The 15,687-nt window shown below is 40.2% G+C and overlaps 1 protein-coding gene across 1 annotated transcript in view; it reads left to right on the top strand.

Annotated features, from left to right (window-relative positions):
• The first annotated feature begins 9,494 nt into the window (after positions 1-9,494).
• The window catches only part of CUNH8orf89 (chromosome unknown C8orf89 homolog), a 19,406-nt gene continuing 13,213 nt past the window's right edge, over positions 9,495-15,687 (top strand). Inside the window, exons 1-3 of the mRNA XM_008848886.2 lie at positions 9,495-9,621; positions 9,868-10,009; positions 14,269-14,324. Coding sequence (XP_008847108.1) covers positions 9,495-9,621; positions 9,868-10,009; positions 14,269-14,324 — 325 coding nt within the window. The remainder of the gene's footprint in view (positions 9,622-9,867; positions 10,010-14,268; positions 14,325-15,687) is intronic.

The following is a 15,687-nucleotide window of genomic DNA, read 5'->3' as shown; positions in this document are numbered from 1 at the left end:
AGAAAGATGAAATAATGAAATTTGCAGGTAAATATATGGATCTAGAAACTGGTATACTAAGTAACACAGACTCAGAAAAGTAATCGACGTATGTTCTCCCTTATATGTGGCTCCTAGCACCAAATCCTTTTAAATTCCAGGTCATTTTAATAAGATGATACTATACAGCAGTCTCTTCCACATGAAATAACTACCATCATCAAGACTTCAGCTGGGCCTGATTGCTAAACACAGTCATAACTGGGCTTGATGACGATTGTGCACATTCATTAAAGGAGTGCCAAGTAGGGTCACTGGACCCTCACCCGAATATCCAGCCACTCTTCCCAGACAACTAGTTCAGCCTTGGAAGAGAAAAGAAAAATGAGGAAGAACCCAACAGAGGGATGTTTATGGCAGCCCTTGTCAAGAACTCCAATGGTCTCTCATATGAACATTTGAAAATTGCCCTGTTCTGACTTTTTTCTAGTTCCCTGTCTAGAACTTATAATGCTAATTCCTCTTGCCTTTACTTCTCCTTCACATCTCCCATTCATGATTCAAGGACTTCCTTCTCCCCTTAGAGATAAAAGTTATGCAATTTGGGAGTCTTGTAGATAGACCCACTGAAGGGGTACTCCAATTGCCTCACCCTGTGTCCCTCTAAGCATCGAAGAAGCCAGAGTGGTCAGCGTCCCTATTCCCTATTGGCAATTTGGGTAACCCCTTCAAAGGATGGCATGATAAGAATAGGAGGTAGGAATTTCCTAGGAAGGTAGGGTAAAAAGACCCCAAAGAAATGGAGAGATGGCTCAGCGATTAAGAACACTGACTGTTCTTGCAGAAGACCCAGGTTCGAATCTCAGCACCCACATGGCAGCTAACAACTATCTGTAACTCCAGTTCCAGGGGACCCGACAGCCTCTCCTGACCTCTATGGGCATTGCACAACATGGGTGCACTTACCTACATGCAGGCAATACATGAATACATGTAAAATAAAAATAATAAATAAAATAAAAAATGTAGCCAGTTTCTTGGCTAAACATCAAAATGTCCTTGGGCCTGTTAGCAACATACTCTGTTTCAAGGCTAAAACTGTGAAAAGTATTTGGGAGCTTGTATCTAATCCTTAAAAGATTTTAGGTTTACCTCTTCAGAGGGGGGAATGTTGAAGGGGAGGAGTGGGCTTGGATTTGATCAAAACATCTTATATGCATGTATGAAATTCTCAGTAAAGTTTTTGTAAAAAATAAATAAAAATTTAAAAATTAAGATGGTGGGACTCAGGACCTAGCTCAGTTGGTTAAATGTTTGCCTCCCGAGCATGAGCACCTACCTGAGCTCCATCCCCTGAATTCATGTTAAATAAAAATTGGAGCAATGCAGTGCCATGGGCCTGTAATCTCTGGGATGGGAGGCAGAAAAAGGAGGATGCCTGTCTCAATAAACCATATGGAAGGCACCTAAGATTGTCCCCTGACTTCCATATGCACACACATACATGTGCACATGCACCCCCCACCACATGCACATGTATATAGACACAATTAAAATGATATAAATTCATAAAGAGTTTTAGAAGTCAAAATCAGAAGAACGTTGGGCTAGTGAAAAAAAATAACAGAAACAGAGGGAAGGAGCTGAAATGGCAGATTGTGGTGATTTGAATGAGAAGGCCCCCCATAGGCTCCAAGTATTTGAATGTTTTGTCCACACTTGGTGGTATTGTTTTGAGTGGTCTTAGAAGGTGTGGCTATCCTGGAGGAAGCGTGTTACTGGGGGTGGGCTTAGAGAGTTCTTAAGCCTTGCTAAATCTTCCTATGTTTGCATGAAGATGTGAGCCTCTGCTTTCTGCTCCTACTCCAGCTACCTCTGCTGCCATGCCTCCCTGCCATGATGGACTCTTGCCCCTTTGAAACTGTAAATTCAATAGACTCTTCCTTCAAAAAGTTCTCTTGGTCACAGTGTTTCAGCACAGCAACAGAAAAGTGACTAATGCACAGATCAAAGCAGGCAGCACTTTACAGCTCAACAACTGGGCATCAGAACAACCAAGAAACCACTTCTTAGTGACTTGAGTGACTGCAAATGCAGAGGTTGGACAGAGACTTGGAGAGACTTAGTCTGGGTAGTGGAGCAGAGTGACAAAGTACATCACCTCTAACCTGGCAACCAGTCCAGCAGCACCGCAGAGAGCAGTAATAGAAAGGGGAAGAAAAGATGTGCTAAGGAGTTGACACAGAAATCAGTACAAAGCAGAAAGGATGTCTGAACTCAGCTGGCACCTGGAAGTGCTCCCAGGAGAACGTAGGTACTGTGATGGCAGCCATCTTAAGAAGGGTTCAGCAAAGCAGGAAATAGCTCACAGGCCAAGAAGAGGCAGAAAGAAGCACAGATTGGCAGAGAATATTTGTATATTCTTGCCTGCATGACCACCCCAGTAGAGACAGTTTTTAAAATTTTCTTTAAGACTTTGGTGTCCATTTAAAAATTTTTGCATATGCTGACTAGTTGATGTGTGTGTATAATTTCTATATAAGTACAAATATTTTTATTTTCTTCCTACTCCTTTTCCTCTCCTAGTAGAATTCTCTCATTTTCTCTCCCTCCTTCCTTCCCTCCCCCTCCCTCTCCTTTCCTCCCTCCCTCCTTCTCCCTTTCCCCACCTCTCTCTCCTTTACCCTCCTTCCTTCCCATAACCAGGACTTTTACTTTCTACTTCTTTGAATATTACACATTTTTGGAGGTAGGGTTTTACCATGTAGACCTGGCCTGGAACTCACAGAGATTCACATGCCTCTACCTCCTGATACTAGTAATAAAGGTGTGTGCCACCATGCTGACTATAATAACTTTTGTTCCCCCTTCAAAATTGTTTCTCTCTTTTTAATGATCTTTTAAAACCTTTTGGTTTATATTCTTTCTCTACCATACCAGCTGTTATTGTTCTCAGAGTTTTGGATGTTGTAGTTGGTGCTTGGTTTTTACTTTATTTCCATATCTGGTTTGCTGTTGCTCATTACTGTTTCAGTTTTCTCCATTCTACAGTGTTTTGGGGACTGAGCACAACACCTGGAGAGTGTTGTGTAGATGCTCTGCTGCTGAGTTACATGTCAGGCCAGCTAAGAGTCAGCACACAGTGCTTTACATATACCCTCCTGGCTCAAATGCTTTGTTCTTTATTTTGAGAAATTTAGTTTTGCTTTGGTATTTCTGATGTTTTTTTAAAAATCTATTATTTTTATTTTATGTTTGGGGACTGAGCACAACACCTGGAGAGTGTTGTGTAGATGCTCTGCTGCTGAGTTACATGTCAGGCCAGCTAAGAGTCAGCACACAGTGCTTTACATATACCCTCCTGGCTCAAATGCTTTGTTCTTTATTTTGAGAAATTTAGTTTTGCTTTGGTATTTCTGATGTTTTTTTTAAAAATCTATTATTTTTATTTTATGTGTATGAGTGTATTGCCTGCATGGGTGTAAATGCACTTGTGTTGTCCAATGCCTAAGGAGGTCAGAAGAGAGAGTCAGATCCCCTGGAACTAAAGTTACAGATGGTTGTTAGCTGCCATGTGGGTGCTGGGACTTGAGCCCAGGTCTTCTGCAAGAGTAACCAGTACTTTTAATCACTGAGCCATCTCTCCAACCTGTTCTGACATTTTTTTAAAAAAAATACATTTTTATTAATTCATAGGAACAGTGGGTTTTGATCATATTCCCCTCTCCTGCCACCTCTCCACCCAGATCTACCCTGCTCACCAACATGGTTTTATTTTTTGTTTTTCCCCTATCCAATTCAATTTGTGTTGTTCAAATACTCTTGGGCATGGAAACTGCTCTGGAGCCTGGCCAACCTACCAGGAGTCTCACCCTTAAAGAAAACTGATTCTTCCTCTTCCAGTATCTACCAAAAGCCAGTAACTCCTTTTCAGCTAGAGGTGTGACTTTATGACTCAACCCCACCCCCTACCCCAGCCTGCTCCATGCTGGGATTTTTGTCTGACTTGAGCTTGTGCAGGCTGTTACAATTGTTTTGAATTTATATGTGCAACTACCCTGCTGTCCAGAAAGCACTGTTGTCTTGTAGTCATCCACCACCTATGGTTCTTATAATTTTCTACCCTCTCTTCCACAAAGATTCCTGAGCCTTGGGGTGGGGAACAGTGTGATATAAATGTTCCATTTAGGGCTGAACACTCTGCAGTCTCTTATTCTTCGCAGGTTGACCAGTTGTGGGTCTCTATGTTAAGAAGTTTCTCTGATGAGGGTTGAGAAATGCACTAGCCTCTGGGTATAGCAAAAAGTTATTAGGAGTTATTTTAATGCTATGTCCATTTACTAGAATATTATAGTAACTTCTTCTCTATGGCCTATGACCTATCTAGCCACAAGTTCTTGGCCCCAATATGGTGGAATCCATATAGTGCCCAGTATGGGTTCAATTTCATAAAGCAGGCCTTAAATCCAATCAGAGGGTGGTTGGTTGCTCCTATAACATTTGTGCCACTATTGCACTAGTGAGCATACCTTGCCAGACCAGTATTTTTTGTAGTTCACAGAGTTCACAGCTGGGTAAGATTGTATCAACAGAACTCTAAAGGCCAGGAGATTTCAAATTAGTATTTTAGTCCTGAGAAACTGTGGATAGCTTTAGTGTCAACTTGACACACCTGGGTTGAGGGAGCTTCAATTGGGGAATTGCCTCCATTGGACTGGCCTGTGGCCATGTCTGTGAGGCATCTTTTTGATTGTTGAGTGATGTGGGCAGGCCCAGCCCATTGTGGATGGTGCCACACCCTGGCAGGTGGGCCTGTGTTCCATAAAAAAGCAGGCTGAGTTGGGGCCAGGGGAGCAAGCCAGTAAGCAGCATTCCTCCATGGTCTGTGCTCCAGCTCCTGCCTCCAGGTTTTTGCCCTGAGTTCCTACCTTGGGCTCCCTGATAAACTGTTGAACTGTGACCCAGGAGATGTAAACCCTTTCCTCCCCAAGTTGGTATTGGTCAGTTTTGTCACAGCAATGGAGAAACAAACCAAAACAGAAATATAAAACAAACAGACAAAAATACTTATCAACCTGTATTACTATATTCAGCAAAATGATCCTTGAGAATCAAAGAAAAACTAATATTTTCTACAATAAACATAAACTTAGCCAGGCATTGTGGTGCACAACTTTAATCTCAGCACTAGGGAGGCAGAAGAAGGTGAATCTCTGTGAGTTAGAGCTAGCCTGGTTTACATAGCTAGTTGCAGGTCTGCCAGGGCTAAAAAGTGAGAACATTTCTAAAAAAAAAAAATTGCAAAAAACCAAAACAACAAAAACCATAAACAAAAGAAGTTCATTACCTCTAAGCCAGCATTGAGGTGGTGAAAGGTATGTGGTACCTAATTGCAGAAAATAAGTGAGTAGAGGGGAGTCCTTGGGGGCTAGAAACTGCCCTGGCCTCCTCCTGTGACCCCTTTCTCTGCTTCCTAGCTGACATCATGAGCTGCTCTGCTCTGGCTCCACTATCCTCTTTGCACCATGATGAAGCAACACCTCTGAAACCATGAGCCAAAGTAAATTTATCCTCTTTTAAATTGCTTTTTGGGGGACATTTCGTCACAGAAAAATAAAAACATTACTAAACGATATTTAATGTGATACCACATGTAGAAGAGAACTACCATGAAGGCACAGAAAAGAGTAAATTACACTAGAAAAACAGATACCCGCTCCAGACTCGAGAGCACCAAACATGAGAAAATGGCAGGAACTAGCACAGCCTTTCTGTTGTAACCTCAAGTATAAGTGGCTGTAAGAAACACCTCACTAGCAAAGAGATACACAGACTGGAAGTATGGAAAATAAACTCCCAGCAAATGGAATCTGGAAGCAAGCAGAAATAACTATGCTCTCATTCAATAAAGAGACAAGATGATTTCATAGAAGATACAATGATTATGCACCAAATATTGATGTACCCAATTTCATTAAAAAAAAAAAGAACAAAATAAACACAATTACTGGACATAAAGGGACACAAGACCCCAGTATAACAATAGTGGGTGACTTTAATACCCTACTCTCACCAGTAGGTTGCTAATTCAGGACACCCCCTCCCCAAATTAACAAAGGAACTCCAGTGATTATACTGGAGTTAACAGACATCTGTATAGTCTACTAGACAGCTGCAGAATACATACTCCTTTACATAGTGCATGGAAATTTCTTCAAAGTAGAGTTGATATTTTAGATATTTAGATATTTTAGGCCACAAAGCAAGTCTTAAGAAATTTTTTTAAATTGAAATAATTTCTGCCACCTTATATCATAATAAAATTAATTTGGAAATAAACAATGAATTAAACTGCAGAAACTTCATAAACACATGGAGATTGAACAATATCTTTTTGAACGGTGAGTGGATTATTGAAAATATGAAGATAATTTTAACAGCATCTAGAATCAAATGAAAAATCAAATGAACACAGTATTTCATGATATGTGGAATACAGCAAAGGCATTTTTAAGAAAGTTTAGAGCTATGAGGGCTTACATAAAAAATAATCAGGAAATCCTCTGATAAATAACCCAATTATGCATTTCAAGATCTTAGAAAAATAAGAACAAGTAAAACCCCCAGTAGAATAAAAAGAATAATAGAGGTTAGAGTTGAAATTAATGAAATGGAGACCAAAAGACTAATACAACAATCAGTGAAACAAAGTTCTATGAATAGGTTAACAAGATTGATAAACTCTTAGCCAACTAACCAAAAGAAAGAGAAGGTACAAATTAAAAGAATTAGAGATGAAAAATGAAATATTATAATACAACAGATACCACTGAAATGCAAGGACTTGCTTAAAAACTTTCACTCCAAATAACTTGGAAAGTCTGTAAGAAATGGATACATTCATATAGTCTATGAAACCAGTATTACCCTGATACTAAAACCACATAAAGACTCAGCCTAACAAAGAAAGCTATAAATCATTATCCATGATGAACACAGACACAAAAATCGTCAACGAAAACTTGCAAATTGAATCCAGCAACCCACTAGAAATATGTACTGAAACCTAGTTGGTTTCATTCCGAGGATACAGAGATAGTTCATACACACACAAAAAAATGAAATAGAGCACATAAATAGAATCAAGGATGAAAAAATCCACATGATCACCTCAATAATGGAAAAAAAAAATCAATATCCTAAGCCAGGTGTGGTGGCACATGCCTTTAATCTCAGCACTCAGGAGTCAGGAAGATCTCTGTGAGTTTGAGGCCGGCCTGATCTACATAGAGAGTTCCAGGGCAGCTGGGGAGACCCTGTCTCAAAAAGACCAAAAAAAAAAAAAAATCAATATCCTTTCATGATAAAAAGTCCTAGAGGAACTAGATGTAGAAAAATAAGATCTCAAGCATAATAAAAGCCTTCTACAACAAACCCACAGTCAGTATCATATTGAATGGGGAAAAACTAAGAGCCTTCTTGTAGAATCAGGAGCATGACAAGGTTGACCATTCTTTTTTTTTTTTCTGCCCACCAATTTTATTTCTCCTTAGAAAAACAGCACTATTAAGAGACTACGTCATCCTGGGGAGAACTTCAGTCTTTGGGTGCAGGATTAAGTGGCCATAGCCTAACAAGCTCTCTTTGAAATGACCTTTTGGTAGTCCATTCTTACCACTCTAAGTCAATATATTTGAAATTTTAGCCAGAATAATGGGCAAAACAAAGAAATAAAGGGGATACAAATAGGGAACAAAGTAAAATTATCCTGATTTACAGATAATATGATCCTATGGAAGACTTCAATGACTTCATCAAAAGACATACCTGATACATCCAGGAAAGTTCTGCGATACAAACTCAGCATACAAAACCCAGTAGCTTAGTTATACATTAATACTGAGCATATAGGGCTGGAGAGATGCCTCAGCGCTTAAGAGCTCATAGTGCTCTTGCAGAGGACCTGAGTTCAGTTCCCAGCATCCACTTTCTGTGATTTATAACCCTATAACTCCTGCTCCAGGGGATCTGTCATCCTCTTCTGGCCTTTGTGGGAAACTGCACTCACATGCACACCCCCCCATACATGCATACACATAATTAAAAATAAAAATAAAATCTTAAAAACAAAACATTCATAGAGGAACATTCATTATTGTGATGGTTAATCTTGTTACCTTGAAGAAATTTATAGTCACCATATAAGCGAATATTTGGTTATGTCTGCAAAGGATTATATAGATGGGATTAATTGGAGTAGGAAGTGCTACTCTAAATGTGGATAGTACCATTCCACGGGATAGGGTTCTGTACTGAATCAAAAGGAGAAAGCCAGTGGACAGAGTGCAAGCATTCATTACATCCTGACTGTGGCTGCAATGTGACCAGCTGCCTCAGGCTTCTGCCACCATGACTCCCTTGCATGGTTGACTATATCCTGCAACTGTGAGCCAAAATAAACCTTGCTTTCCTAAAGATTCTTTTGTCAGATACTTTTTATATATCTATTTATTTTTATTTTATGTGTATGAGTATTTGCCTACATGTATGTATGTGCATCGTATGCATGTCTGGTGTCTGTGGAGGCCAGAAAGGAGGACATCAGATGCCTTGGAACTGGAGTTATTGATGGTTGTGAGCTGCCATGTAGGTGCTGGGAACTGAAACTGGGTCCTTTGCAAGAGTAACAAATGCTGGGACTGGAGAGATGGGTCATTGGTTAAGAGCACTGCCTGTTCTTGCAGAGGACTGGGATCCATAACTCCAGTTTTAGGTCATCTGACACCCTCTTTTGGCTTCTGCAGGCATTGGATGACATGGTGCATTTACATACATGAAAGCAAAACATATACATACAATAAAAATAAATGAATAAATAAATAAAATGTTTAAATGCTTTCTTTACTTAAAAAAAAGAGAAAGAAATGTGGGACTAGAGAGATGGCTCAGTGGTTAAGAGCACTGGCTGCTTTTGCAGAGGACGTGGGTTCAGTTCCCAGCACCCACATGGCTCCTAACAACCATCCGTAACTCTAGTTCCAGGGGAATCTGATGCCCTCTTCTGACCTCCATAGGCATTGGATGACATCGGTGTACTTGCATATTTGTAAGTGCAATACACTCACACACATAAAATAAAAATAATAATAAATAAATGAATTTTAACAATGTGGAAGCCAGGTGTTGTGGCACATGCTTTTAATTCTGATGTGGTGGCACATACTTTTAATTCCAGCACTGGAGGCAGAGGCAGGCAGATCCCTGTGAGCTTGGGGCCAGCAGGGTCAGTATTGCAAGTTCCAGGTCAGCCAGGGTTACTACATTGTGAAGTTCTGTCTCAAAAAACAAAAAACAAAATAAAAAAACAAAATCCCAAGAATATATATTTCTATGTTATAAGTAAGTTTAGTGTTCATGAGAAAAGACATTTATAGGAATCACCTGTTCTTTGCATTCTGTGCTGGGCCTGGAGCAGCATCTCATTTCCATCAACGTTGCTGAAAGAAAAAGAGAAAATGTCAGTGCTATCTCCCAAGATCAAATTTGATGCTTCCAAACTCAGCAGAGATTCCTTGGACAATTATTTTCTTTTTGAGAGCAGTTGGAAGAAAGCAGTTTTAGAAACACAGAAGATGAGGAAAAGTAATTCCATTGTGATTCTTATTCTCCTTAAGAAAAGATAGAAATAGTGCCTGGAATTTGCATGTCTTTTCTCCCTGTGGGCTGATAGCATTTGAAAGACCCTTTCCTGGGAAAGATAAATGGCAGTGGATTTTGTTTTCTTAATGATCTTGATTTGGTATATTACACCATACATTTTAATATGTAGTAAAAGAAGATATGTATTTAACCCAGATGATTGTGATATTTTTTATTAACACACCATAGCATTTGGTCTAGAAGAGCCCAAAGAATGTGCCAAAATTCCATACTTACCAGAATTGCCAAGTTGCCCTGTGATCGTAAGTTCAGCTCCATTAGAGGTTCACAAACAACTGCTGTGTGCTGACCCTGAGCTACCTCCTGTCAGGTAGGTCATTTGTATTGGACTCTCTTTTGTTGAATATTTATTTTGCAGTTAACACTGTTGAAGGCAGAGGGTTTTCTGGCTAATGAATCTGATTATTGCCTATTCCATAAGATTTACTGTTTTTTTTTACATATAAGTTAGCCATTTCATTCAGGTTGCCAAATAGGTACTTTTCTCTGTTTTCAGGTGACACTGCCAGGAAGGATTTAAGGATTCCTTTTAAGTACATTGACTGCCTTGTCCTATATCTTATGCTCATAAGAACATGGGAATGCTTATCAATAAAAATTTAACTCTGCAGCCTTAATAGATTTCTGTTCCGTAAACAGAGACCACTATGTTTCCATTCTAAAATGACTGTTGGAATGTAAAGGAAGCCTGTGGATGAGATTTGGGGCTAATGGAAACCCTGCACAGACTGTTAGGAAGAAAAGTTTCAGCCAGAGTGTCTCTGCCTTTTCCTACTGCCACTTCATAATATATCCTAGTTTGAGGGCTGGGGATGTAGTGCCATGATGTAGTGCTTGCTAGCACATGCTAGGTCCTGGGCTCCAGATCTAGTTCTTAGGAAAAAGGAATGAAGGAAAGAAAGAAAGTAGGAAAGAAGGAAAGGACGAAAGGAAAGATGGAAGGAAAGACGGAAGGAAAGAAGGAAGGAAAGAGGGAAGGAAGGAAGCTTCCTAGCCATATCTATAATCTCAGCACTCAAGAGGCTGAGGAGGATTTCTAACTTAAGGCCAACCCAGGCTACATTGGGAGGCCCTTTCCCCTCCCCCCAACCATACTTTTCTAATATAAATTAAACTAACTCTGACACACCAGTGAAATGAAAGCTCTTACCTAACAATAGATTCCTATAAAGAAGTCCCTTAGTTTATAATCCTAGCACTTGAGAGGAGAAGCAGGACTGTTGTGAGTTTGAGGCCACCTGGGCCACAGAGTGAGTTAAAGGCCAGCTTGAGCTATATAACACTATCCTGTCTCAAAAAACAAAACAAACAAAAACTCCCCCAAACAAAACCAGAGATATAGCTATGTGCCAGTAAGAGCCTCCTATTCTGCTCAGTTTGTGCTTTATTTCTTAGCTATTTATTGAAAGTCTAGGACTTGTTCAGTCTGTCATCCTAAGAAAACATATCACTTCAAGTTGCAACTCTTTCTAGGGGAGGTATATAAATACACAGATATATCTGTTCATTTTTTGGTCCTAAGATTATAGGCATGAGGCACTATGCCTGGAAAATTTATGTTTTTCCATTAGCTTCCTATCACAGAGACTTGAATATCATTTAGGTTTACATAGCACACAAGATTGGAATTTTAGATGTTTCTTTAGTTTTCTTTGTTTTTATACTGCTGGGGTAGAACTCAGTGCTTTGTGTATGTTAGGCGCAATAACTGTGTCACTAAGCCACATCCCCAGCCTGAGTTTTCTTGTTTTGAGATAGGGTCTCCATGTAGCCCAGGCTGGCCTCTAACCCACAATGTAGCAGAGCATTAACTCTAACTTCTGGCTGTTCTGAGCCACACGAGGGGGTGTGAGAACTGAACTCGGGTCCTCTGGAAGAGCAGTACATACTGTTAACCAATGAGCTGTCTCTCCAGCCTCTTTTTCTGTCTTTTAAAACTTAACTTTGACCAGGTATGGTGGCACATGCCTTTAATTCCAATGTTTAGGAATCAGAGGCAGGTGGATCTCTGTGAGTTTGAGGCTAACCTGGTCTACATAACAGGTTCCAGGCCAGCCAAGGCTGCATAGTAAAAATCTGTCTCAAAAAAACCCCCCCAAACTTAGTATCATATATACATTTATCATGTTATTACATAACCTTCATACAGTCTTGCTGACCACATTATCTTCTACAAATGGATAATGGTTTACCTAACCATTTCCTGTTTTTGTATGTATAAATTCCTGTGCTATCTCTGGATTTTGTATATAATACCACAAGGAACAAATCCCACATATAACCTTTGTCATCACTTTCAGTGTTTTCTGAAGACACATTTTCAAGCTATAAAAATATAAAAAGCAGGACTGGAGAGAAGGCTCACTTGGTAGAGTGCTTGTCTACCATGTTTGAAGCCTTGGATACTGCATGAGCTGCATGTGTGGTAGAGCATGCCTATAATCCCAGCACTCAGGAGATGGAGGCAGGGGAATCAGAAGTTCAGGGTCATCCTTGACTACATAGTGTGTTTGAGGTCAGTTTGTGTTACTTCGACCCTGTCTCAAAAAGGGGGTGGGGCTAGAAATAGAGATGGTAGAAGAAAAATAGTGAGCTGCTAGCAGGGTAGATGTGTCAAAGAGGAAGGATGGCAAAGGTGCAGGGAGAGAAGGTGCCCTTTGAAGCACAAGCCCCAAATCTACTGAGGACAGTCAGTTCACATCATTACCCGACACCAGTGTCCCTGACATTCCAGCTGTTCCTGTCATTTTCATCTGAGTCACAAGTCCTTTGTGCAGATGAAGAATGCACAGGACTGCCCATGACCATGGAGTTTGTATCGTCCAGGCCAGTCTCACCTTCGTCCAACATATATGCTTAGCCTATGGGAAGTGGAATTGTGGAAAACGCCCTGGAGTTAGGCCACCCTGCTTCCTAATCTTGAGCCTTCATGCCCTTCCCTGTTTCAGCTTCTGTTTCTGTTTTTCATCCTTGATTTGGCTGCTCAGGAATCACTTCTCAACACTGTACACTAACAACTGTGGATCTGCTTATTAATGAAGGATAATGTGAATGCATACTGTTCATACTCTGACAAGCATTCTTCATGTATACAGTGGAATACTGGTGTATATGAACTGCTAGGCAAACGAAAATGTCAGTTCTTTTTCCTGCCATTGACTCAAGTGTCTTCATTTTAGACATTCCAGTGAGACTATACCAACTTGCATACAAGTATTTTATTTCCCTCTGCATATTGCACAGCATCCTGTGAAAGAGCAGTCTTGGCAAAGCAGGAAAGTGCTCTTTTATATTTGTTTTGTGTACAACTCTTCATGTTCTTTTTATCTCCCTCCATATGTGAAGATGCGATTTTAAAACTTTGGTAAAAGTCAATTTTTTTCTCAAATTTAAAAATTTTAAATTATTTATTTACTTCTTTTATCTGTATGAGTACTTTGCCTGCATGTGTATAAGTGTACCCATGTCATGCAGTGCCTGCAGGGGCCAGAGGAGGGTGTCAGATCCCCTAGAACTGGAGTTACTGGCAGTTATTAGCTGTTATGTGGGTGCTGGGAACTGAACCCAGGTCCTCTGCAAGAGCAGCCAGTGCTCTTAATTGCTGAGCCATCTCTCCAGTCCCCTTGAACAATTTTAAAGATGAGTAGAAATTTTCAGTGAATTTCACAATACTCTAAGAATATAACTGATAATGGTAATCCTAGAGGTAAAGATTAAAGTTTTCTGTAGTTTGAAGAAATGCCAAATATTAAAGTTTGCCATAGTTATAAGAAATGCTGAATATTAAAGTTTACTGTAGTTATAAGAAATGTGGAATTATTTTTTTTTGAGACAGGGTCTCCCTGTAGTCCCAGCTGGCCTGGAACTCACTATGTAGACCTGTAGTCCCAGTTGGCCTCGAACTCACAGAGATCCGCCTGCCTCTGCCTTCCAAGTGCTGAGATTAAAGGCATGTGCCACCACTTCTGGCCAAAATGTGGAATTCTTACAATGGATGACTTCACCTACAGTAGACTTAGGATATATTTCCCCTAATTATTGTGTAGGTGTATTCCAGTAGGGACAAGAGTTAATTATGACAAAAATTCAGATCATGGTGATTGACAGAGAAAAGGGACTCAGACACTCTGTTGGCACTGATCCCCTTCTCTCAGCACTGCTTGAGTTGTTGACTACTGAAAATTACAACAAAGACCTGTGTGGAATTAGACACAGTGCTTCCCTACTGCTGAAGTGCACTAGGAAGAGCTATGATTGGGTTGGCTCATACCTACTTCTGACTGGTGTAATTATGATGGAAGCCTTTCTGTACCATTCACATATGATATCATTTAATGAAGTGAGTTTTGGGGTTAGAGCTGGATGTAGCACAGTGGTAGAACACACGCTTAACCCATGGAGGACTGTGGGATAGATCCCTAGCACAAAAACAGACAACAGACAGAAATACACAACAACAACAAATACCAAGTGAGTGTCATTGAATATATATTGTTTGCCTCTTACTGTGCTTTTAATGTTATACACTGGATTGACATATGTCATTTTATGATCATGCATACTCTTTAGGCTAAAGAAGATTAAGGATTCATGTACCATGGTGCCCCTTCAGGAGAAATCAAAAGGTAAACTGGCTCCTTCTTTCTCACCAGTGTCTGATCAGGATGCCACACACTTACCTCTTTTTTTTTTTTCACTTCCTCATTGTTTCATTGGTTTATCCCCTACACTCCCTCTTCTTCTCAATAGGGTTTCACTTTGTAGCCCAGTTTGGGCTTAAACTTACAGTGATTTTCCTGCCTCAACCTCCTGAGTGCTGGGATTGTAGGCATGAGCCACCATGCCTAGTTTGCTAATTCTTTTGTTAAGCTTTGTTTAGTTTTTTGGGACAGGGCCTCCCTATAGTCACAGCTGGACTGGAACTCACATGCTACGTAGACCAGGTTGGCCTTGTAGACCAGGTTGGCCTTGATCTCACAGAGATCTACTTGCCTCTGCATCTCAAGTGCTGGGATTAAAGGCACCATGCCCAGTTAAGCTTTTATTTTTGGTCTTTATGAGATAAGGTCTCCTTGCAGCTCCAACTGGCCTGGAACTGATTATGTAGACCAAGCTGGCCTTGAATTCCCAGAGATTCTGCCTGCCTCTGCTTCTGAGTTCTGGGATTAAAGGCATGTGCCACTACACCCAGCTACAGCTCTGTTTAGTTTTTAAACTTAGTGGATTCTAGATTCATTATACATATACTCAGAACCCCGGACAGGCCTGTCATGCTCACCCAGGCCATTCAGTAGCCAGCAAACTGGTCTTCTTGTTTTCAGTCTCTGGACATTCTTTTTTTTTAAATCTTTTTGAGATGGGGTCTCCTGGTAGCCCCAGCTGGCCTGAAACAGGCTATGGAGACCAGGCTGTCCTGGATAAATTTTTTAATGAGTTCTGTGTACTGAAGGCATCTTAATAGAAACTATCCATATTGCAACAGTTTGGAGCCCCAAAGCATACCCTTAAATAAGTTTGTTTCTAAGCACCATGGAGAACGTTTTACTATATCTGGAGGGAAAGTCTGCCCTTTGAAACTTTGAAATCAGCCATTCCCAACTCTTCACTTCTGACATGCTTGATTAGAATTTTGTTTTTTGAGTAGACACTGAAAAATCTATTGAGTCAGGTAATATAAGTGATGTCTACAAGACTGCAGAGACCTTTCTAACAATTCTGGTATCAGTATTTACCACCTCACCTCTTAGTGTATGTGTAAGTAACAGATTTGTGGTGCATTGTGTCAGTGGCACTGTAGATGGCATATGACAGAATACACATGTCTAGCAGATAAGTCCTACAATAAACTTAGCCTTTTGCTGAAGTAATTTTGCCCAAAATTAATGATATTCTTGATCCGTATATTAAAAAGTTTTACATTTTGTCAGTTATGTTTTCTTCTGTTAATTATCACCTATACCAAGTCTTTCCTTCCCCCTCCCCTCTCCC

The sequence above is a fragment of the Nannospalax galili genome, unplaced genomic scaffold (assembly GCF_000622305.1).
Source record: "Nannospalax galili isolate Female #2095 unplaced genomic scaffold, S.galili_v1.0 scaffold102, whole genome shotgun sequence".
Taxonomy (NCBI): domain Eukaryota; kingdom Metazoa; phylum Chordata; class Mammalia; order Rodentia; family Spalacidae; genus Nannospalax; species Nannospalax galili.
The sequence above is the reverse complement of the archived record's forward strand: the minus strand, read 5'-3'. Positions and strand labels throughout refer to the sequence as shown.